At 46.9% G+C, this 24592-nt stretch overlaps 1 protein-coding gene and 1 pseudogene across 1 annotated transcript in view; one reads left to right on the plus strand and one right to left on the minus strand.

Moving 5' to 3' along the window:
- CD8A (CD8 subunit alpha) overlaps nt 1-3831 on the minus strand; it is a 6125-nt gene extending 2294 nt beyond the window's left edge. Inside the window, exons 1-5 of the mRNA XM_056119133.1 lie at nt 3783-3831; nt 3323-3694; nt 2755-2862; nt 2484-2594; nt 1649-1679 (exon numbers count right to left, since the gene is read on the minus strand). Of these exons, the coding sequence (XP_055975108.1) occupies nt 1649-1679; nt 2484-2594; nt 2755-2862; nt 3323-3694; nt 3783-3831 (671 nt within the window). The remainder of the gene's footprint in view (nt 1-1648; nt 1680-2483; nt 2595-2754; nt 2863-3322; nt 3695-3782) is intronic.
- Nucleotides 3832-22137: 18306 nt separating this feature from the next.
- Nucleotides 22138-23402, plus strand: LOC130026168 (26S proteasome non-ATPase regulatory subunit 14-like; annotated as a pseudogene).
- The last annotated feature ends 1190 nt before the right edge of the window (nt 23403-24592 follow it).

Consider the following 24592-nt stretch of genomic DNA (forward strand, 5'->3'; position numbering starts at 1 on the left):
GTGGTCAATCCTGCTGATACCCCAAGCACTGCTGGGGTTGCCCAGGCAGCCCCCAGCACTATGTTACAGGCAGCACCCCATTCTCAGGCCCTCACCTTGCACTGCTGACCTGGTGGGCTGAGAATCTCTGGGAGAGGCCTCCGTGCTTCCTAAGCTCCACTCTAGAGACCCCTGCCCCTAGCCCCAAATAGTGAATTAAGGGATGATTCTCTTCCCAAAGCTCCCAAGTGCATTTTAAGTATTTAAAAAATGCTAAAAATCCTCCATTTTTTAGTTTTTCTCCCCTAAGCATCTTATTATAATTTATTCATTGGAAATTTGTTACATTTTTATTGTTTAAAAAAAGCTGTATCCAAAGTAAAGAATCCGGATTCCTGGAGCCAGGGTGACAGAGAGTCCAGTGGGTAGGGCACTTGCCTTGGATGCAGCTGAGTGGATTTGATCCCTGGTACCCCCTGAGCCCCACCAGGAGTGATCCCTGAGTGCAGAGCCATGAGCACTGCTGGGTGTGGTTCGAGGTGGTGGTGAGGAAACAGAAGAACAGAATTTGGATTCCTGCAGAGAGATGTGACTGCCAGGAGAAGTGTGAGCCCCGGGGAGATGTCCCTGCATTGCTCCTGTGCGGTGGCCCTGATTGAGTCACTCCACATCCGGTGGCCCTAGTTACCTCTTGAAAGGTGGTTGCAGAACAAGACCAAGTCTACTTACAGCAAATAACGGGTGCCCTGCTCATCTAATTATTGATTATCTGGGGGACTCCCAGGACTGCCATCCCAGGTGGGGTTTCTGGTCTCTGCACCAGTGCCCTGGGACTCTACTGTTCACTACCTGGGGTTTTAGATCTTGGTGACCCTGCCACAGTGTGGGCTGCATGCACCTTGGGCCTGTCAGATCGGAATGAGATCTATTTCTCAGGGCATCTCTCCTGAAACATACAGGGGAGATTGAGGCATCCATTCCAGGCATGTGTTTGGCTTTTTTATTTTTTTTAAATCTGATCATTTAGAATGATCATGTAGTGCAACTAAATGGGGAACTTGTTTGAATTGTTTCTCCTTTTGGCCCCCTTTCTTCCATTCCAGTCTTAACAACAAATCAAGGCCCTTCAGCTGTTCAGGCAAATGGGGGACTGAGGCCTTCCTCTTTTGAGTTAGGAGGTAAAAGATTAGTTGACTTAAAAAACTAAACCCAGTAAGATAGAGTTCAGGGATTACTCATGGCTCTGTGCTTAGTGATCAGTTCTAGCTGTGCTGGGGTGCCAGGGATAAGCCTTATATCTCCCTTGGGGTGGGAGAAGGGAAAGGAGAAGGGGGAGTTTTAAGAAAACAATTCAAACTCAGCTGGAATCTTCCAGACGGATATATTGGGTTTTTTGAGAAGTGAGGCTTAGTTGGATGGATTTTGTTATAAAGCTTAATAAGATGGAGACTTACTGAAGTCAGAGGACTCTTCTGTCTACAAACTCAGGACTCCACATGTGGCAGCCCCCTGCCTCTATACTGGTGTGCAATGGTGGCTCCTGGCTCCCAGGAGTCCACAGCGAGAGCCTCTCTCTGGAAAGGAGCCAACGTATACCTGCTCCTGGAAGCCAGGACTTATGTCCAGGGCTGTCAAGGGTTAGTAGGATTTGGAGTTATATGAGACTCACCTGGGACATTTGCAAACTCTCCGTTGGTTCCCTGGAGAAGGAAACAGGGTAAAGTCACTGCCCCACCAAGGTTTCCAAAAAGGCTGCCCTCTTTTCCAGGTTTGTCTTCCTTCCTTCCTTGCTTCCTTGCTTCCTTGCTTCCTTGCTTCCTTGCTTCCTTCCTTCCTTCCTTCCTTCTTTCCTTCCTTCCTTCCTCCTTCCTTTTATCTTTCTTTCCCTTTCTCTTTTCTTTCTTTCCCTTTGTCGCTCTTCTCTTTTCCTTTCTCTCTTTCTCTCCTTTCCCTTTTTAAAAATCTCCTCTCTCTGTGTGTCTCTCTGTCTCTTCTTTCTTTCCCTTTCTTTCTTTATCTCCTCTGAGTGTGTCTCTCTTTCTCTGTCTGTGTCTGTCTGTCTGTCTGTCTGTCTCTCTCTCTCTCTCTCTCTCTCTCTCTCTCTCTCTCTCTCTCTGTCTCTCTTCTCCCTGCCCCCCACCCCCTCCTGGAGGGATCCAAAGGGGAATCTCAGCGCATTGCTTTTTTTTGTTTGTTTTGTTTGTTTGTGGCTCACACCTAGAGGTACTGAGATTTCCTCCTGGCTCTGAGCGCAGGGATCACTCCTGGCTGAGGTCCGGGACCATATGGGATGCCAGAGATCGAACCCGAGTCCGCCGCGCGCGCAAGGCGAGCTCCCTACCCTGCGCTGTGACTTAGGCGCCCGCATCACAGTTTGCCCCGCGCCCCGGGAGCAGCGCGCGCAGAGGCAGCGTCCCGGCGCTCGTCCCAAGCACAGACTCGTCTTAGAAATGCGCCGGGGCCCCGCAGGCGCGGGTGACTCGACCTCCACCCCGAAGACTTACTGCGGCAGCAAACCAGGACGCTGACCAGCGAGAGGAGCAGAACCACGCAGATCCCGGACAGAGGCGCCCAGATGTAGGTGTCACAGGACAAGTCCAGTACGCCTTTTCGCCCTGACCACACAGCGGAGCTACCCTTAGGAGCTGAGCAGCGGACCCGCCACCATCCCCTCCCAGCACCGCCCGCTCCCTTCCCGGGCTCGGGGTCTCGGCCCCGCCACTCCCGGACAGCCCCCTCCCCCCGTAGGGACTCCCTTCCCACAGCCCTCCTCACTTGCTCGGGTCTCCGTGGGCACGCAGGTGTCTGCAGTCGTGCTCAGCGACTGCTGCTTCACTGTGCTTGCGGGCGTGGATGGGCGCGGCGCGGGCGTGGTGATCTTCCCTACGGGGGCGCGACAGAGCGAGCTGGACCGGAGTGGAGGCTGGACTGGCCGAGGGGTGCCCCCCGAATCGCGGGTGCGGAGCTGGGCTCGGGTCAGGGTGGGCAGAGCGGACCGGGACCCGTCGCGACCCTTGTCTGCGCGTCTCGGTGTGTCCCCCCTGGCGTACTGGCCACCCCCTCCCCAGCAGCAACCTCGAGAGCAGGGGCGGGGGTAAGAGGGGTGATCACCGTTCACGTGTCCCTCGGAGGCTCGTGCCCGGGGGGACCGCACAGCTTCCTATCGTCAGCCCCCACCCGGCCGCACCTCCGCCTCAGATTTCTCAATTGCGAAATGGGAACCCCCCCACCCCTACCCAAGAGGCTGGAAAGCTGCGGGCGGGCGGACGGGAATTGGTGGGGGGGCGATGCGTGCCTGGAGAGGAGTCCCCGGACCCGCACCGAGAGAGAGAGCCGCGCGCACCTGGCAGCTGCACCTCTATGAAGGGGCTGAAGTGCGTGATGGCGTTGATTACCACCATGCAGAAATAATAGCCCTCGTGCTCCTCTTGAATGTTTTTCAGGGTGAGGATGTATATGTCTTTCATGTTTTCGTCTCTCTTGGCCGCGATGCTGCTGAACTTGTCGGACAGCACATTGTTTCCGGATTTGGGGAGGTATGCCAGGAACGTGGGGCTGACCTTGGAGTTCCGGGGCTGGAAGAGCCACGTGCCGCCGCCCGACGTTTGGGTGCTCAGCACCTGGCATTTGAGGTTCTCTGTGTCGCCGGGCCTGGCCTTCACTAGCCTTTTTGGCATCCGGAACACATTGGACTCTTGGTAGGCGGGGCCGGCGTCTGTGGGGACAGACAGCGGACTAAGCCGCGAGCTCCCCATCCCCACCCCACAGCCCCCCACCCCCTGCCCGGACGAGGGGGGACTCACGGAGCAGCAGGGCGAGCAGCAGCAGCAGGGCAGGCACCGGCCAGGCCATGGCTGCTACGGGTGGTCGGTGGTCGCAGTGCTGGAAGCACACAGGCAAGGGGCCACAAGCCACTGAGCCGCCTCCTGTCCCAGGCCTGGCCTCTGGGGGCCCCGCCTGATCTGGTTGTTCAGAGGATATGATGTCACCCCTCCATCCCCCGCCTAGGACAGTTGCCTCCTTTCTGCAGTTTCACCTTCCAGTATTCCACCCCCCCCACCTCCCCCACCAATCCACCACCAGCACCACCACATGCGTGGAATTGGGGGCTTTGCATGATCCTTGGATAACTGCCATCCAGGCATCCTGAGTCCCTGGTGACCTTTGGGTCGCTGAGCAGAAGCCTTTGGAAATGACCCTGGGCCTGTGTATGCACCAGGCAGTGACAAAAGGCAGCAGATGCAAAAAGAGGAGAAACTTCTAGAAGCAGGAGTGGCAGGGAGTGAAGATTGTTCACCTCCTGGCAGTTGGGGCCTTCTCCCTGCCGCCCACCCTCCTCACAGACCTGCAGGCTTTCAGGGGGACACGGGCATTGCATCCCCCTGCCCTAAAGTCCCTCTTCTCTTAGTCCTCCAGGGCCCCACTGTGCTCATTATTCCAGAAAGTTGATCTGCCAGTGTCACCAGGGCCACCGAGCAGATCCTCTGGGAGCTGGTGCCTGCAGCCTCCGTCAGCTCCACGCCCTGCCTTTCCCTCACACTCCACAGTTCCTTCCTACTCTCAGGGCCCCAGTTACTGCAGTTCTAGGCTCCGTGGGTCTATGTTGTTTTCCCCCTGTGAGACCTGCCTTGGGCCTCATTCCCGGGGTCCTGCTGCTCTGGGTGTTCCACGGGAGGGAGTCCTGGGCAAGTGCTTGTGTGGAAGCAGTTTTCCCCTTTGGCCCTGGCGCACACATCCCCTTCCTTTTGGTCTATTGCTTTGCTGAAGTGTCCTCGCCCTGTGGGGTGCCCTCCTCTCAGGTTTATTTATTTATTTATTTATTTATTTATTTAGAGCTCCTAAGCCTTCCCCTTTGAGCCTCATAGTAATGGACCTCATGCTGCTGTGGGTGTTGGTACCCAGGGGTCAGTGAGCAATGTTCCAGAACTCCCAGGCATCACAGCACAGCATAGGCCAGACTTCCTGGATGTGTGGGCTCTTGTTCATTATGACTTTCAATGTCCTCCTCTTCCTCACACTACTAGCACAACCTCCAACCCCCTACCCCCTTCTCCCAAGCCACTTATTCTAAGATGGAGTTTTGAATTTTATATATATATATATATATAATATATATATATACATATATTATATATATATTCTTTTTGGGTCATACCCGGCGATGTACAGGGGTTACTCCTCACTTATGCACTCAGGAATTACTCCTGGCGGTGCTCGGGGGACCATATGGGATGCTGTGAATTGAACCCGGGTCGGCCGTGCAAGGCAAACGCCCTCCCCACTGTGCTATCGCTCCAGCCCCCGAATGTTTTATATTTTGAGATTTTTGTTTGGGCAGTACTCAAGGCTTACTCCTGGTCCTGGAAGTTGCCTTTCTTGTCTAACAAAAGAGGGAAAGCTTTTAGCTCCACTTTTTCAGAACAGCTCCCTTCTTTCAAATACTTTGTTTTAGGGCCAAGGATGTGGATTCGGGGCAGAACATTCACTGTGCATGTATGAGGCCCGGGGTTCAATTCCTGGGGTTGTCTCCAAAACAGTGAATGGGTACGTTTCACATGGAATTCTATGATACATGTCCTCTTAACGAACATTTAAGCCATTTCTCACATTTTACAATGACTTGTAAGACTGGTATAACTATCTGCATCATTAAACATGGGCCCCTCTTTGCAAATGGGGCATGGTGGGGCCCGGAGATGGAACCCCTCTGGCAATGGTGCTTTTGCAGGTCATGGATCCCCTAGGTGCAGAGGTGGGCATGTGTCCTTCGCTGTGTGGATACCGTGTGTAGACGCCTTGATTCACATGGATGAGAATGGCAAGGAAAGCTGAGTCCAGACAGCTCACTGACATGGCAACCATTGTTTGAGAAAGCAGTTTCCTCTTGTGCTCTGTATTCTGTTCCCACTGCGTGAGGAGGGTCGAACAGCCCTGATGGCTAATGACTACAGTCTGGGAGGGTGGCTATGAGAATGCCAGCCCTGAAAGTCTACCCCGTGGCTGATAAAGTGTCAAGTCAGGGTCTCTGCAGATGTCGGGAGCTTGGGAAGCAAACAGCTCTTTGTGAGCCTGTCATGACCAGAGACTAAAGGGCCAAGTTCCCAGAAGGAAGTGGACTATAGCTGTGTTGAGGCATTTCAGTCTTGTTGCTCAGAAAAGTGTCAGCCATGGTGTCACCCTTTTACAGAGAAATGGAGGGTAAGGAGTGTGGGGTGGAGGGTGCCAAGGCAACACGTCAAACCCCACCAAAGAGGCTCTGTGACCCCAAAGATATTTTTCACAGAACGTGGTGGTGCTTAAGGTAACCACAACGGCATCCGCCCTGCAGCATGGGGGGCGTGCAGATGCAATTGCACGCATTTTGTGGGGTGCCTGCTGGCTGCCAGGTGTGCAGAGGGCAGGGTAGGGTCTGCCCATCTCTGCCAGGTAAGCCCTCTCGCCCCACACTGCGGTGCTCTGTGGGATGGTGGAGAGAAGTAGGAGCACTCATCCAAGCAAATCCCGCATTTAGGAAACATTCAGAAAAAGCTCAGGATGAGAGGAGAGCTGTCTCTGTGCTCGAGTAAACAGGATTTGTTTATCCTGTTTATCATAAGCATAGAAGGAAAGTATTCAGCGGAGTTATCGGGAGCCAATCAGGGCATGTTCCAGCAACTCAGTGCCCGCCATCATGTCCTAGAATCATGGCTGTGGAGGTGGCTTCAGTCTCCTCAGAAGGAGGGTGGGCACATGTTTGAGCCTAGAGGGAGCAGAACTTGTCTCAATCACTAATAATCATCAGTCCTGCCCTTCCTTCTCTCCACTGGTCTAAAGCTTGTGCTGTAGCCCCAGTTTACCCTGAAGGACCATTCCAGCTCTTTTAGGAACCAGCTGACCGGGTTGCTGGCTCTGAGCACTCCCCAGCCTATTTTCACCCTCAGCTGCTGTTTTTCTCTGCTTGTCCTGGGCTTGGCGTCTCACTGGTTCTCAAAGGGAGTCTACACCTTGCACCTCAGTACCACTGAGATGTCGTTCACTCCTTCTGGAATGTTCTCAGCTCTGTTCTTGGCTTAGAAAGCTCCTTTCTCTTCAGATCTAGCTTAGGTATTCTTCCCTCTGGAGCTCAGCTCTGTCCCCTGCCCCCTACCCCTCCCCAGCTACCCTGCCCACATTCCTCTGGGTGTCGCCTGGATCTTGAGCTTCCCTGGCCTGGATGACGTGTTCTGCACAGCAATGGGGGTTGTGTATGTTCAGCTTTATAACTTGGCCCCAGGTCCCCTGAGAAATATGTATTTTCATGTTTTGTTATTTTTATGCTGCAATGCCCTCCTAAGAAGGCATGTCATGTCTCTGGTCTTCAAGAAGCCTTTGTTGAATGAAGCAGTAGCAGCCAACCCTGAGGAGGCAGAGAGAGTTCCATTCTGAAAAGAGTGGCTCATTTCAGGAAAAGCGTTACACAGAGGTGGTTTAGAGACAGGTAAGTGTTAGGAGCAAGGTTTCTGAGAAGAAGGCATGGGGCAGATGCCATATTTTTAGTAATAGGACAGTTGCAAGCAAAAGAAGGAGGAAGAGGAGAAGGTAGATATGTCAAAGGCAAGGGCTGGGTAGAGAGAACACAAGGATTGGGCATGTGACTTGCAGGTACCTGATTCAGTTTTGCTCCCCAGCATCCCAGGGACTCCTGGATCTACCAGGCACAGCCCTGGAGGCCCTGGGGGCAGCATTGGGGTTGCCCTGTTGGTCTCCAGCACCTAGGATTTGAGCAACATTGCTCTCTCAGACCCTCATGTTAAATCTCTGGCCTGATTGGCTGAGAATCACTGTGAGATGTTTCTGGAACTCTTTGGAGATGCCCAAAATGAAAAATATAAATGAAAATCTTCTAGCCTTGTCTGCTGGTATTCTCCACTTGTCCTGGGCTTAACGTCTCACTGGTTCTCAAAGGAGGTGTACACTGTGCCACCTCAGAGCCACTGAACATGTCATTAGCTCCTTCTGGAATGTTCTCAGCTCTGTTCATAGTTTAGGAAGCTCCTCTCTCTTCAGATCCAGCTCAAGTATTCCTCCCTCTGAGCCTCAGCTCTTAAGTACATTATCATGATTGTCGGTGGTGGAACCAGGACCAAAATTAGACTTGGCTTGCTATGATCTGTTCTTGATAATATTCTTTATATTTAATTAGAGACTATTGAAAGGATTATGTGTTTTGTTTACAAATTTGATATTTATATATTAAAATTTATATACTTACAACTACTAGAATGAAAAACAATGCTTGCTATTGTATAAGGAGAGATAGTCCAGGGCTTAAGGTGCTTGCCATCCACAAATAGACAAATGTCACATAATTCCTGTTGGATGAGATACCTAGAGTAGTCAGAATCAGAGGCAGAGATAAAACATAAGATGTAAATTGTGTGGGACTGGCAGAGAGGTGAACCGGTGTAGTTTCGGTTTGCAGGATGTAAAGAATTAACCTGTGGAAGGTGATGATGGATGAACAACAATAAAAATGTCCTTAACATTTTTGAAGTTTACACTTAAACATGGCCAAGAAGGCCAATATTGTGTCAAGTATATTTTACAACGATAAAATTTTTTATTTACTTATTTTATTTAATTTTTGAGAAGGGGTTTGGGCCACATCTAGTGATACAAAGGTTACTCCTGGCTTTGCACTCAGGAATTGCTCTTGGGGGGTGGGGGCAGGATGCTCAGGGGATCAAATGGGGTATGTGGGATTAAAACTAGGTCGACCATGTGCAAGGCAAGTGCCCTACCCGCTGTACTATCTCTCTACAAAGGAAAAGAGAGAAGGTGAGATGTCATCAGGCCTGTTTCCAAAAGTGCTGCCAGGTTGGACCACTGCCCTTGGTGTTAACAACATATACCCAGCTCTCAGAACTGCATTTGCACATCCTGAGATGATCTGATTTCTTTCCAACTGATTGATGCACATATCAATTGATGCACATATAACTGATTACGATAATCAAATTTGGCTTTGGCGTGTTTTTCTGTTTGTAGATCGTCCTTTAAAGTATTCACATTTAGGGGGCTGGAGTGATAGCACAGCGGGTAGGGCGTTTGCCTTGCACGCTGCCGACCCGGGTCGACCCGGGTTCGATTCCCAGCACTGCCAGGGGTAATTCATGAGTGCAGAGCCAGGAGTAACCCCTGTGCGTCGCCAGGTGTGACCCAAAAAGCCAAAAATAAATAAATAAATAAATAAATAAAGTAAGTATTCACATTTAGGGCTTTGGGGAAAAAATTAGGAGGCAAAATAAACCTCTCAGAAGATTCCCTTCTTATCTCCCTCCTCCTCCTCCTTTCTGAGGCAATTTGTTATCTTGAAACAGTTGAACTAAGATAGAAACTTTTAAAAAGTCAGTGGAAATCTTTCTGTTTGTACAAGATGGTTACTTTTTTTAAGTTTGAGAACTGGAGGAGGATCCCTGAGGTAACCTCAAGCCAACCATCAAGCTTCTCACTCTGCCCCTGTGGGGGTGGGAAGCCCCACCAGGCAACCGTGAGGGCCTGTGTGAGCGAATCAGTGGAAACATTGCAAGAGCCCAGGGTGATTGTTCCCTCCAATGAACAAGGCTGGGAGCAGAAGGAAGAGGCTCCAAGGGTCCCATTTAGAGGAGCCTGTTCCCTTGGGGAAAGGGATGCAAAAGAAAAGACTCAGCAAAAACCCCCTGCTCCACCCTACCTTTCTCCTCCTGTCCCCATATCCTGCCCCCTCTCCTTTGGCCACCCTGAAGGCCTTTGATCATTGTCTCAAGATGCTTTGTACCTTCTCAGGACAAAAAAGAGAGGACAAAAATGAGTGGCTTCCGAAACACCGAAGGCCTCGCGGGTCCTTCAGGAATGATCGTACAAGTGGCCAGCAGCAGAGCCCAGAAACAGGGTCTCTCCTCGTCCTCATCTTTGTCTCCTTCTCTCCCCCCTGTAACGTCCCTTTTCTCTCCTCCTCAAATTTGTTCCAGAGTCTCTCTCAGACATGCTCAGGGGACCATGGGGCGTGAGGGATGGAGACATAGACCCAGCAGTGAGCACTCAGTTCAGAACCTTGAGCTCTCTCTGCCCCCCCCCCCTGTTCCCCCCCAATCAGCTTCTGACCTCAATCTCAGACCATGTTTCCAGGCCTTCCCCCCCTTGCTTGGCAGTGAGGAGGGTTGCTGGAGCTGGGATGTGGGTGGGGGTCTTGCCTCAGATTCCAACTCCTCAGACACTCTGGGGCTGGGTGTGGTCAAATCCCCCACAGAACCCGGGACACAAATTGACATGCAGATGAAGCTGTTATGGATTCTGGGCCCCTTCACAATGGCCCTTGCCAGGACTGACACTAACTTTGCGCAAGTTGCCAGATCAATGATAGTGATAGTGACACAGAGCAGAGATGGCAGTTATCTGTTTGTCCACGGGTCCCAGGTTCTTCAATCTTTTCCCATAAAGAAAATATTGAGTAATAAAGATGCTCAGACTCAGAAAAGAGAAAAGTCTATTGGATAGTAGAATAGAGACTCCCTAGCAGGGAGGGAACTTAGTATAGAACTAAATATGGATCACTGTATGACTGAAACCTGATCATGAACACATGAACAGCTTTGTAACTGTGTATTTCACAGTGACTCAATAAAAATAAATAAAATTTTTTGGAAGGAAAATGCTTTATTTTGATCGAATTTTTCAAACCCCATTACAGATAAATATAATGGAAAATATGTAACTGCTTTTAAGGATATCACAAAATAATACTCAAGTTATCTGTGTACAGTATTTGAAACCAAAGGCCACAGTGTTACAAAGCTTTCAGGTTTAGGTCTCAGTCATGCAAATATCAAACACATTTCCCTTTACCAATACTTATTTTTTTACCACGAACCCCAATAAAACCCCACCTCCCACCCCTCCCAATGCCTGTGAGGCAGATGAGTTCTAGTTAACACTCTATCTACTTTGACTAGATTCATTGTTTCGATAAAAGATGCACCATTATTATTTAGAGTTTACCCCCCCCCCCGCCCCCCAAAATCAGATATGCTGAAAAAGCGTTGTGAAATGATTTGCTTTCTACAGCTGGGTTCAAGAATTAAATGTTGTCGCGCGGCCGCTATTGCGGCCACGCGGTTTTGGATTTCTGCTATTTTACTTATTAACCCTGGACGTATTTCTACTAAAAGTCAGATAATTAAGAGATTGGTTTCTGTGCTCTGGAGTCATGGCCATGCCGGAAAGCTGCTCGTGGGGGGCAACTGGTGACCTTGGTAGGACGTGAAGGACGGGCTGGAACACCTCCCTAAAATATTTTTAAAAGAGAAAAATAACTAAATATGGCTCATTTTGCAGGTTTTTTTTTTGAGGAGGCATATCCAATGTTGCCCAGAACTTACTATTGGCTTTGTGCTTGGGTGGGGAAGAGGAAGAGAGGTAATGGGGTGCTGAGGAGTCTGCCAGATTGGCCTTACTACCATCTGTACTATCCCACTGGACCCAGTGGTCTTTGTTTTAATAGGAAAACTGGGTCTTTGTGTTTCTTATCAAACAAAGTCTCAGAGTATTCCCATTTGTTTCCCATAGATGTTAATTTAGGGCCTATTTGTGTTGCTAAGGTAAGATTAACATCTCAAATTCCCACTGTGCTGGTGGAGACTGTTTGGATTATATACTTCCATCTGCCCAGGTCAATACAAATTCCTTTTGTCCTAGTTTCCTTATGAGCCCAAGATCTGGGGCAGAATTTATGGTCTTGGGAAATTGTAAACTTCCTTAGTCTCAGAAAGAGCCCCCCAAATTTACAGGATTGTTTAAAATATAGGATGGGGAGAGTTAAAATGAGGCTACTTCCAAATAAAGGGTGTTGGGAGGATCCTCCCAGGATGGGAGAAGCATGCTGAAAGTAGACTATAGACCAAACATGATTGCCACTCAGTGCCTCTTTTGCAAACCACAACACCCAAAAGGAGAGAGAGAGAACAAAAGGGAGTGCCCTGCCACAGAGGCAGGGTGGGATGGGGGGATGGGGGTGGAGGGATACTGGGATTAGTGGAGGTGGAAAATGGGCACTGGTGGAGGGATGGGTACTTGATCATTGTATAACTGAAACCAAAGCACAAAAATTTGTAAGTCTACAACTGTACCTCATGGTGTTGTACTAATAAAAAATAAAACAAAAAAAATGAGGCTACTTGCAGCAGCTAGCAAGGGCAAGCTTCCTCTTTCAATATTGGCAAAATCTGAGGCACCCAAGACTTTTACTATAGGTTCTCTAATTAGAAAAACTAAGTTCTCACAGGACCCCAACTACTAGTTCTCCATTTAGTTATGGTTCACTGGGGAAACCCTTACCATAAAACCCTAAACTCCTGACATTCCTAAAGTACTTCCTCAGAAAGAGGTCAATAGGTCTGGCCACAGGGGTGGAGGGCCTGGGGTGCGGCAGGAAGGAAGGCAACAATTGCTGTACACTGGGGGTGCGTGGGGGGCAGCAAAGTGAGGTGAGAGGAAGCCATTTGCAGCAGCCCTTTCAAGCAGTTAGTCTTCTTCTTCTTCTTCTTCTTCTTCTTCTTCTTCTTCTTCTTCTTCTTCTTCTTCTTCTTCTTCTTCTTCTTCTTCTTCTTCTTCTTCTTCTTCTTCTCCTTCTCCTTCTCCTTCTCCTTCTCCTTCTCCTCCTCCTCCTCCTCCTCCTCCTCCTCCTCCTCCTCCTCCTCCTCCTCCTCCTCCTCTTTCTCTTTCTCTTCCTCCTCCTCTCCTCCTCCTCCTCCTTCTTCTGTGATACTCAGAGGTTTCTCCTGGCTCTGCACCCAGGAATCACTCCTGATGGTGCTCAGGGGACCTTAATGGAATGCCAGGGATTGAACCCAGGTCAGTCTCAAGCAAGGCAAGTGCCCTCCCAATTGTACCATTGCTCAGGCCAGGAGTTAAGTTTTCATTTTAAGGGGAGTTTCTCACCCCTTTACAGTCTCTAGGCAAAGCTTTAAAATATCCATCCTAGTTGAGTCAGTGCCTGGATTCCCCACCATTTCTCATAGGAATGACTTTTGTTTTTCTGTGCATAGCAAACCCCAGATCTGAGATAGTCTGCAGGATCCCTGTGTGTGTGTGTGTGTGTGTGTGTGTGTGTGTGTGTGTGTGTGCGCGCGCACGCGTGCGTGTGTGATGAAGGGGTGGCGGGTAGGTATGGCGAGACAGCCAGCATTGCTTCAGAGCTCTCTGGTGCTGGGAACCATATGCGGTGCTGGGGATGGAACCCTGGTTGTCTGGCAAGTTTTTTTAAAAATTTTTTTAATTTAATTTTTTTTTTTATTAGTGAAGCACCATGAGGTACAGTTGTAGACTTACAAATCTTTGTGCTTGGGTTTCGGTCATACAATTATCAAATACCCATCCCTCCACCAGTGCCCATTTTCCACCACCATGGATAATATCCCCCCCATCCCCCCCTCCCACCCTGCCTCTGTGGCAGGGCATTCCCTTTTGTTCTCTCTCTCCTTTTGGGTGTTGTGGTCTGCAAAAGAGGCATTGAGTGGCAAACATGTTCAGTCCATAGTCTACTTTCAACATGCATCTCCCCTCCTGGGAGGATCCTCCAAACACCCTTTATTTGGTGCTCCCTTCTCTATCTGAACTGCCCTTTCCCCTAGAATGCCCGGCTGGCCTCTAAGCTATGGAGTAATCCTCCTGGTGTTGGTCTCAGCTATTCTTGGGTATTAATCTCATATTTTGTTACTTTATACCCCCCAGATGATTGCAATCTTTCTATGTCTATCCCTCTCTTTCTGACTCATTTCACTTAGCATGATACTTTCCATATTGTACCACTTGTATGTAAATTTCATGACTTCATCTTTTCTAAAAGCTACATAGTACTCCATTGTGTAGATGTACCAAAGTTTCTTTAACCAGTCATCTGTTCTTGGGCATTCAGGTTTCTTCCAGGTTCTGGCTATTGTAAAGAGTGCTGCAATGAACAAACAAGTGCAGATGTCACTTCGACTACACATTTTTGCCTCTCTGGGATATATTCCCAGGAGTGGTATCGCTGGGTCAAATGGGAGCTCAATTTCTAATTTTTTGAGAATTATCCATACTGTTTTCCAAAAGGGCTGAACTAGTTGGCATTCCTACCAACAGTGAAGGAGTGTCCCTTTCTCACCACATCCGCGCCAGCATCGGTTGCTTTTGTTCTTTTGAATGTGGGCCAGTCTCTGAGGTGTGAGATGGTATCTCATTGTGGTTTTGATCTGCATCTCCCTGATGATTAATGATGTAGAGCATTTTCTCATGTGCTTTTTTGCCATTAGGATTTCTTCTTTGAGAAAATTTCTGTTCATTTCATTGCCCCATTTTTTGATGGGGTTGGATGTTTTCTTCTTGTGGAGTTCAATGAGTACTTTGTATATCCTTGATATCAACCCCTTGTCAGATGTGTATTCGGTGAATATCCTTTCCCATTCTGTAGACTGTCTTTGTATTTTGGTCACTGTTTCTTTGGAGGTGCAGACGCTTCTTAGTTTAAGATAGTCCCATTTATCTATCTCTGTTTTCACTTGCTCGGCCAGTGGCGTGGCATCTTTGAAAATACCATTAGCCTCAATGTCATGGAGGGTTTTGCCAACTTTGTCTTCAATGTACCTTATGGTGTCTGGTCTGATGTTGAGGTCTTTAATCCATTTTGATCTTACTTTTGTACATGGTGTTAGGCAGAGTTCTGAGCCGATTTTTTTGCATGTAGCCGTCCAGTCTGGCAAGTTTTGTACTATCTCTCCATCCCCACAGTGCTCACTTCTACCCACAGGAAGCAGCGGCTTCTTACAAAGGAGGGCCAGGTCCTGGCCTTAGGCTGCCATATCTGTAGTGGCCAAGTGGGCACAATGGCAACATTGTGTCAGTTCTGTAGAGGACTGGGAGCACCATGGGGAGCAGGATAGAGATAGCAGCAGCCTGGGGGTCCTGGGCAGAGAAATCTAAAAAACTGGAAGTGACATCAGATAAGACCCAATCCACATTTATTTTATAGAGGACAATCAGAGTCCCCCACACCCTTGTGGCCTCTGCTTCTCTTTAAAATGAGTGTGTTGGGATTGGAGCAATAGCTCAGCGGGTAGGGCGTTTGCCTTCGCCTTGCACACGGCCTACCCAGGTTCTATTCCCAGCATCCCAAATGGTCCCTGAGCACCACCAGGAGTAATTCCTGAGCATGAGCCAGGAGTAATCCCTGTGCACCGCCAGGTGTGACCCAAAAAGCAAAATAAATAAATAAGCACTGTAGCACTGTCCTCCTGTTGTTCATCGACTTGCTCGAGTGGGCCCAGTAACGTCTCCATCGTGAGACTTGTTGTTACTGTGTTTGGCATATCGAATACGTCACAGGTAGCTTGCCAGGCTTTGCTGTGTGGGCGAGATCTCGGTAGCTTGCCGGGCTCTCCGAGAGGGGCAAAGGAATTGAATCTGGGCCGACCAAGTGCGCTAAGTGCAAGGCAAAAGTCTTACCCGCTGTGCTATCGCTCCAGCCCATAAATAAATAAATAAATAAATAAATAAATAAAATGAGTGTGTTGAAACTGCTAATAGACATGAAGAGATGCATTGATATAATAATAAATGAATCGCGGTGAGCTATACAGTTAAAAAAAAACCTGTACAAAGTGAATTTCATAGAGAACATAACAGCAAGTTCTTTGGGTTTTATCTTTGTCCAGCTCTTCATCTATTTGTATATTTTAATACTCCTTAGTAGTTTGTTGTACAGAGCACAGAATTTTAGGTATGTTAGTCCTAGATTTCACGGTACACAGTTTTTCTACAACAACTCTGTATGCTTCTCACTAATTATTATTATCACTATTAGTATTTTTTAAATAAATAAATAAATAAAATGAGTGTGTTGGATTGGGGATTGGGGCGAGGGGCGGGGCGGACAGTGTGCCCAGTGGCTCAACTACAAGTCAGTCCGCGGGGCGCGCTCCCTGATCTGGAACCAGCGACCCTTCCCAGGGGCGCGCCCCGCGTTTGCATCAGCAGGGGGCAGTGTCGCCTAAATTTGGGCTTGGCGCGGCCCAGGCGCGGTTGGGCGAGACTCCGGATTCGGTCCGACTCCACTGGAGCCCGTGGTTGCCGCAGCTACCGGGGCACCCTCTATAGTTGCCGGGACACGAGGCCGGAGCTCAGGCTTTCCGTCCTGAGCCGACCGGTCCTATCGCAGGCCCCGCGGCGCTCTGTTCCCTTTGCGGTCCTCGGGGAATGCTCATAGAACTATCTTTACACTCCGGCACCCGCATACCACCCGTGGCTCACACTTGGACGCGGCCAGCTGCAGCGAGGGCGGCAACCTGGAAGGCCAGAGAGCAAACATTAACTCTGTTTCTGAGCCCGGAGAGAGGGGGAAGGGGTTTCAGCTTCATCCTCCTTGTCTCCCCAAAATCTGAACCACGTGAGCAAAGCTTCGCGGCCTAGAAATGCCTTTCATGCCAAATACTTTTAATGTTTGCAATGGGGAGGGGGTGGGATTCTGAGGCCTCATTCCACACCCTCTGATACCGGGTCACAATGAAAAGGGGCCAGACTCCAGGTCCGGGGCGAGGGTAAGACTCAGATGAGCGCCAGCTCCGAATGGGTTGGTCCTGGAGTCAGGAATCAGGATCGGCTCAGGGTTAGTCCCGGTGGAGCGTGGGACAGAGGCTCCACGAAGGAGAAAAGGCCCCAACCCCGTGGTATGGACATGTTTTATGTATTTTAATTGGTGATGCTTGGAGGGGAGGTGTGTGTGTGTCCCGGGGAAGGGTTGAAGGCTTTGCCTTGGAGCAGTGACCACAGAGCCATGCCTAGAATGCAGTGATGGGGATTGAACTCGGGGCCTCCACACACCCGTGCCCTACCCCCTTGGGAGATCTTCCTGGCTTCTTTCTTCTTTCTAATGATGAAGCAGAAACATGGGAAAATTCAATGTTCTGTGAAACATGGGAAAATTCAATGTTCTGTGAGATGATATGATTTCTCTGGGATTTATAATTCTTGTTGGTCATTCTTTTCCTGTTGGCTTAGAACACAATGTCTTTCTTTTTTTTCTCTCTCTTTTTCTTTTTTGGGTCACACCCGGCGATGCTCAGGGGTTACTCCTGGTGGTGCTCTAGGGACCATATGGGATGCTGGGACTTGAACCCAGAATCAGCCTCCCCCATTACTATATTAGTAAACTTGTGTTCTCTCTCTCTCTCTCTCTCTCTCTCTCTCTCTCTCTCTCTCTCTCTCTCTCTACCTCCCCTTGATTAGACTGCGGAAAATTCATCAATTTGGGGGTTGCAGTGACAGCTCAACAGCACAATGCAAGGCAAACGCCCTAGCCACTGTGCTATCGCTCCAGCCCCCGACAAAGCCTGGCAAGCTACCCGTGACGTATTCGATATGCCAAACACAGTAACAAGTTTCACAACAGAGACATTACTGGGACCATTCGAGCAAATCGATGAACAACGGGAGGACAGACAGTTACAATTCTTGTTTTTTTTTTTCCCCCTCATTTTGGGTCACACCCAGCAATGCTCAGAGGTTACTCCTGGCTCTGCACTCAGGAATTATTCCTGGTGGTGCTTGGGGGACCATATGGGATACTGGGATTTGAACACAGGTTGGCCGCGTGCAAGGCAAATGCCTATCCACTGTAATATCACTCCAGCCCTGATTCTTGTTGTAATGTCCCTCAAATACAGGGAGTGTGTGAGGCTGTGGGGGAGAGGAGAGAAAGGAGAGGGAGCTCGAGTCTTCTGCTTGTCTGCCTGTTTCGATTTTGGTTGTTCTGATGCCAGGATCCTGGGTTCCTTCTTTGTCTTTGTTATGGCTAGGAAAGAGGCACTGCTGGTCCCGCACAGGCAGCCTCCATCCTCCACAGCCCAGCCCAGCGTCCTCACTGGCTCCTTCCTGCTGCTCAGCAGTGACATCCCTCCCCTGTTACTGTAGCACTGTAGCACTGTAGCACTGTCCTCCCATTGTTCATCGATTTGCTCCAGCAGGCACCAGTAACGTCTCCATTGTGAGACTTGTTGTTACCGTTTTTGGCATATTGAATTCGCCACAGGGAGCTTGCCAGGCTCTGCAGTGTGGGTGGGATACTCTCGGTAGCTTGGTGGACTCTCCAAGAGGGGCCGAGGAATGGAATCCAGGTCGGCCACGTGCAAGGCAAACATGCTAACAGGTTGTGCTATCGCTCCAGCCTCCCCATTACTGTATTAGTAAATTTGTGTGTTCTCTCTCTCTCTCTCTCTCTCTCTCTCTCTCTCTCTCTCTCTCTCTCAACCCCTCCTTGATTAGACTGCAGAAAATTCATCAATTTGGGGGTTGCAGTGACAGCTCAACAGCACCACACACACTGCATTTTGGGAGGCCCCTGGTTTGGTCCCTTGAGCATGACAGAGAGGGACAACCCCACTGGGGCTGTTGGGGTCTAGAAGCAACCCCCATAGCACTTCTGGGTGTGGTCCCAAAGGGAACAAAAAAAAAGAGTTATCAATTCTGTTGATCTTTTCTAAGAACTGCTTTTCCTTTAGTTAATTTCTCTAGTGTTTCTTTGTTAATTTTTGTTTCCATGCTTACTGCTCTAATTTTTGTTCTCTTCTGCTTACTTTAGGCTTAATTGTTCTTTTTTTCTTTCCTATTTTCCTTCTTTTCCTGCAGGGGGATGGGGTTTTGGGGGTTACTACACCAGCTTCCCATGTGTGAGCTCTCCAGGTCTGCGCCTATGAACCCGTGCTACCTCTGAAGTCCCCAGTACAGAATTTTTATTTATTTTTTATTTTATTTTATTCTATTTATTTATTATTATTTTTTCTTGCTTTTTGCGTCACACCCGGCGTTGCTCAGGGGTTACTCCTGGTTCATGCACTCAGGAACTACTCCTGGCCGTGCTCAGAGGACCATATGGGATGCTGGGGATCGAACCAGGGTTGGGCCGCGTGCAAGGCAAATGCCCTACCTGCTGTGCTATCACTCCAGCTCCAAGTACAGGATTTTTATATGTGCACTTAATGATACAAATTTCCCCCAAGCACTGTGTTGCTACATCTTCCCAGGTTTGGTATCTTTTTCATCTTTATTTGGTTCAACGAACTTTTTTTTTTTCATTCACTGAGACTTATTCTTTAGCCACTATACTATTTAGAAGCATGACATGTAATCAGGGTATTGACCAGATATCTTTCTGGTTTAATTCCGTCCTGATGTCAGAATATTCCATATTTTATATAATACCTATTTTGGTAGGCACACTCAGTGGTGCTCAGGATGCATTCCTGGCTCTGGGGACAGGGGTCACTCCTGGTAGTGGTTTGGGTGCCAGAGACTGAACCTGGGTCAGCACATGCAAGGCAAGTGCCCTGCTCACTGTACGGTCTCTCTGACCCTTACAATGTTGGTCTAAAACATATGGTAAGGGGCCTGGGAGATAGTTTAACAGGCTGAAGCACATGCTTTGCATACAGCAGGACTAATTTCCATCCCTGGCACCACACAGCCCCCAGAGCACAGAGCACTGCGAGGAATGACTCCTGAGCAACAAGAATCAGAACCAGCCACTGAGCTAGCTACTGGGAGTGCACTTCCCAAATAGAATAAAATCAAATGTGTTAAGGTATGTGTTAGGATTCAGAATGTGGTTCTTTTGGTGGAGTTTTCTTCTGAGTGTGGGAAGAATATTCTGCTTTGGTTTGGTTTCCTTCTTCTGTATCTACCAATTGCTTTTCTGCTGAGCATTTGTGCTGAAATATCCAACTAGTGGCAATGGCCATACCACCTAGAGTGTCTGATCTCATCTGAAATAGCCAACCAGTGGCTATTTCAATAGCATATTTGTCTATTCCTTCTTGGACGCATACACATTAAGGATGGCTAAGGCTTTTTGGTGAATTGACCCTCTATAGGTAATAACTGCTTTCATCCCTGATATCTTTGTCATGAAGGTTTTTTCTGTCAGAAGCTAATGTACGGTTTCCAGCTTTCCTTTGGTTAGTGTTATACATAGAATATCTTTCTCCAGCCTTTTACAACCCATCTGAATCTTTACATATAAAGTAGCCTAGCACTGTAGCACTGTCCTCCTGTTGTTCATCGATTTGCTTGAGCAGGCTCCGGTAATGTCTCCATTGTGAGACTTGTTGCTACTGTTTTTGGCACATAGAATACATCATGGGGAGCTTGCCAGGTTCTGCCATGCAGGTGGGATACTTTCGGTAGCTTGCCGGGCTTTCTGAGAGGGATGGAGGAATCAAACCCAGGTTGGCCACATGCAAGGCAAATGCCCTACTCGCTGTTCTATTGTTCCACCCATAAAGTAGTATATAACATTAAACTCAGTGTTAAAATAAAAGCTTTAAAACTTTTTGAAAAAATGCTATGACATAGAATAAGGGTAGAACTTCTTGATTAAGACAAGAAATCATAAGCCACAAAGGTCTGAGATTGAAATTAAAAAAAAAAAAAGACAGAGAACAAAACCCGGTAAGTAGAGAGTTAATGAATAGATGTAAGAATAGGGAAACATTTACAATGTACAGAAGTTACAAAGGATCATTATGTATAATATGACTATCATTAATTAAGAAAATAAAGTCCAATAAATTAAAAAATTAGCAAAATATTTGACTAAATTGATATTTCAAATACAAAGATACATCTTACTTAAGCAAAATTTATATTAAAACAACTGTTGTCACCTCCAACTCAGATTTGCAAAAAAATTAATACAGTGAATAATATTAAGCAATATTGATGATAATGTAAATTGTTACTACCAATTTGAGTCAATTTGGTAATAGCTTGTAAAAGCAGAGGATGCTTATAATTTCTCCCAATCTGATAGTTAATAACTTTCACTATTTGCACAACTGGAAATTTGTAATAACAAAAACTAGAAGACATCTAAATATTTGATGATCGAGATTGCAGAAATACGTGGTGATAAATTGAATAATGCAACAAATTAGCAAGGTTCACAAGCATTAACACAGATAAATTTCAAAAATGTAAGGTTGAAAGAAATAAGCCCATTTCTCATGACACAAAATCAATACACACAAATCCTTTGAATTTCTATCTGCAAACAATGAACAAAGAGAAGTGAAAAAAAAATCCGATTCAAAAAGGTAAGATGCCTGGGAGTAAACCTAAGGAGGGAGGTGAAAGACTGAACATTGAACATTTTAATTCACTGCTAACACAAAAGTAATATAAGACAGAAATGTAAGGAAAGCCCATGTCTGAGAACTGGAAGAAGGGAGATGGTATAGTGCACCAGATACTTGCTTTGCATGCGGCAGACCTGGGTACCATCCCTGGCACTCCATATGGATCCCTAAACACTTTTAGGATTGATCCCTGAGCACAGATCCAGGAATAAGCCCTAAGTATCACTGGGTGCGGCCCAAAAGCAGAAAAATAAAAAAGTAACTGGAAGAATGAACATTGTGAAAATAACCATCTTACATAAAGAATTTACAGATTCAACAGAGACCCTACCAACATACCAGTGGCACTTCTCAAGGAACAAACAGTTCTAAGGTTTGCATGAAACCACAAAGCACTCCAAGTAACCAAAGTAAATCTTAGCGAAAAAAAGAAAAACAGAGACTCGATACTCCTTCACCTAAAACTAACTGCAAAGCAATAGTAACTGGTTCAGGGAGCTAACTCAAGGGCTGGAGCACATGCTTTGCATGTGGATTCAACCCCTGGCATCACATAGACCCTTAGACATCACTGGGTGTGACCCAAAAGGAACCCCCTCAAAAAGTCCCCATGGCAATAATAATTAAAATAGTGAATGGTATTGCAACAAAAACCAGGCACATGAACCACTGGAATGGAATAGAGATACCAGAAAAGAAATCCACATATGTGAACATCTAATCTATAATAAACACCCCGAGACTGTTCAGAGGAAGACATAAAGCCTCTTCAACAAATGGTGTTGGAAAAACTGGAAAGCCACATGTCAAAAACTCAAATGAGAGCCTGGGCGACTCTTTTGAATGGAATAGGGCTGATTCATCGCCAGTTCACGGAGCCTGAACCCGGCCGAGTAAGAGCCGCTGCCACTACCACCGCGTCATCGCAGCTGGGAGACAGGGGTTCAGAGCGTGGCTTCCTGCTCTCGTCCTCTTTTAGGAGAGAAGGGGAGGGGGGAGACCTGGGAAAAAATATTCCTGCCAGTATTAGCAAGAGCTTGAGAAAAAGGAACCTGTCAAATTCAACTGTTTGAAGCTTTTCAGCATAAGAGTTGTAGTTACTGACCAGAAAAATGGACAGACTTCTTAGACTTGGAGGAGGTATGCCTGGATTGGGCCAGGGGCCACTTACAAATGTTTCTACAGTGGACACAGCAGAAAAAGTTTATATCTCTTCCCTGGCTCTGTTAAAAATGTTAAAACATGGTCGTGCTGGAGTTCCAATGGAAGTTATGGGTCTAATGCTTGGAGAATTTGTTGATGATTACACTGTCAGAGTGATTGATGTGTTTGTTATGCCACAGTCAGGAACGGGTGTCAGTGTGGAATCTGTTGATCCTATGTTCCAAGCTAAAATGTTGGACAAGCTGAAGCAGACAGGAAGGCCTGAGATGGTTGTTGCTTGGTATCACAGCCACCCTGGCTTCGGTTGTTGGCTTTCTGGTGTGGATATCAACACTCTGCAGAGCTTTGAAGCCTTGTTGGAGAGAGCTGTGGCAGTGGTTGTGGATCCCATTCAGAGTGTAAAAGGAAAGGTTGTTATTGATGCCTTCAGATTGATCAATGCTAATATGATGGTCTCAGGACATGAACCAAGATAAACAACTTCAAATCTGGGTCACTTAACAAGCCATCTATCCAGGCATTAATTCGTGGACTAACCAGACATTATTATTCCATTACTATTAGCTGTTGTAAAAATGAACTTGAACAGAAGATGTTGCTAAATTTGCATAAGAAGAGTTGGATGGACACTTCAGGACTACAGTGAACACTGTAAACACAATGAATCAGTGGTAAAAGAAATGTTGGAATTAGCCAAGAATTACAATAAGGCTATAGAAGAAGAAGATAAGATGACACCGGAACAGCTGGCAATAAAGAATGTTGGCAAGCAGGACTCCAAACGTCATTTGGAGGAACATGTGGATGTGCTTATGACTTTAAATATTGTCCAGTGTTTAGCAGGTATGTTGGATACTGTCGTATTTAAATAAAATAATGCAAAAAGTTATTAGTGATACTTTCAGTGTGTATTCCTCTATTGTTCCTAATGTGCAAAATCAAGGGACCTCTGAAGGTGTATTTGGTTAAATGTAAGACATCTTGGCATCATTCGCAGCCCTATAACAACTTCAGTCTTAGTTGTGCAATTACTTCTGTTTCTTTAGTCAGAATCTTTACAGATTCCAAAGTTGTATAAGAATACATCAAAGTGGAAAAATTTTGTTAAGACCCCATTTAATTCATTGATTTGCTTGAGCGGGTCCAGTAACGTCTTCATCATGAGACTTGTTGTTACACGTCATGGGTAGCTTGCCAGGCTCTGCCGTGCGGGCGAGATCCCATTTGATATTTTTAAAAAAATCAGTAACAAATATATATATATGTATATATATATATTTTTTGCTTTTTGGGTCACACCCGGCTATGCTCAGGGGTTACTCCTGGCTCATGCACTCAGGAATTGCTCCTGGCGGTGCTCAGGGGACCATATGGGGTGCTGGGAATCGAACCTGTGTCAGTCATGTTGGCTGCGTGCAAGGCAAATGCCTTACCCACTGTGCTATTGCTCCAGCCCCAACAAATATATTTTGATTGTTGTCTACAAAATAAAATACATTTATGAAAAAAAAAACAAACTGAAATGATGCCACTATTTAACTCCATTCACAAAACTGAACTCGAAATAGATTTTTTAAAAAAATGTTATTACAACAAAACTTAGAAGGCTGCCTGTCAAGATGGAACTGGGTGGGTGAAGGTACGGGAGGGAACCTGGGAATACTGCAGAGGGAAGTTGACACTGGTGGTGGGATCAGCGCTCCATATTACATACACAGTGCAATGTGTATGTCTAAAGTTCAACTATGAATGACTTTGTAAGTCACAGTGCTTCAATAAAAACTGTGTTGATTAAAAAAACCTGTTACTGGAACTAATCAATAACTAAACAGAATAAATAGGGAAGAAAACAGTTTATACATTCTAGGACCCCATCATGAGAGATGTGTTTGGAGAATCAACTCGAATAGGAGAGAAATAAAAGCAAAAACAAAGTAATTGTATTACATAAAATCATCATCATCATCATCATCATCATCATCATCATCATCATTATTACTATAACTAGCTCCTGGCATTGCTTGGGGGATCATACAGTGCTTGAAATTGAACACAAGCTTCAGATAAGCAAAATAAACATTCATCCTCTAGAGTTAGCTCTCTGATCTCAGATCTGACATAAGATTAAAATGCTTTAACAGAGTAAAGAAACCACAAAACACATTTGAGAAATTGAGAGAAGATATTTGTACATCATATATCTGATGGAGATTAACATACAAAACATAAATAATTCACATGAATCAGAATTAAAAAACCAAACAAGTCAATTGAAAAATTATCAGAACATATGA

Source organism: Sorex fumeus, unplaced genomic scaffold (genome assembly GCF_029834395.1).
Source record: "Sorex fumeus unplaced genomic scaffold, SorFum_2.1 ptg000003l, whole genome shotgun sequence".
In the NCBI taxonomy this organism is placed as follows: domain Eukaryota; kingdom Metazoa; phylum Chordata; class Mammalia; order Eulipotyphla; family Soricidae; genus Sorex; species Sorex fumeus.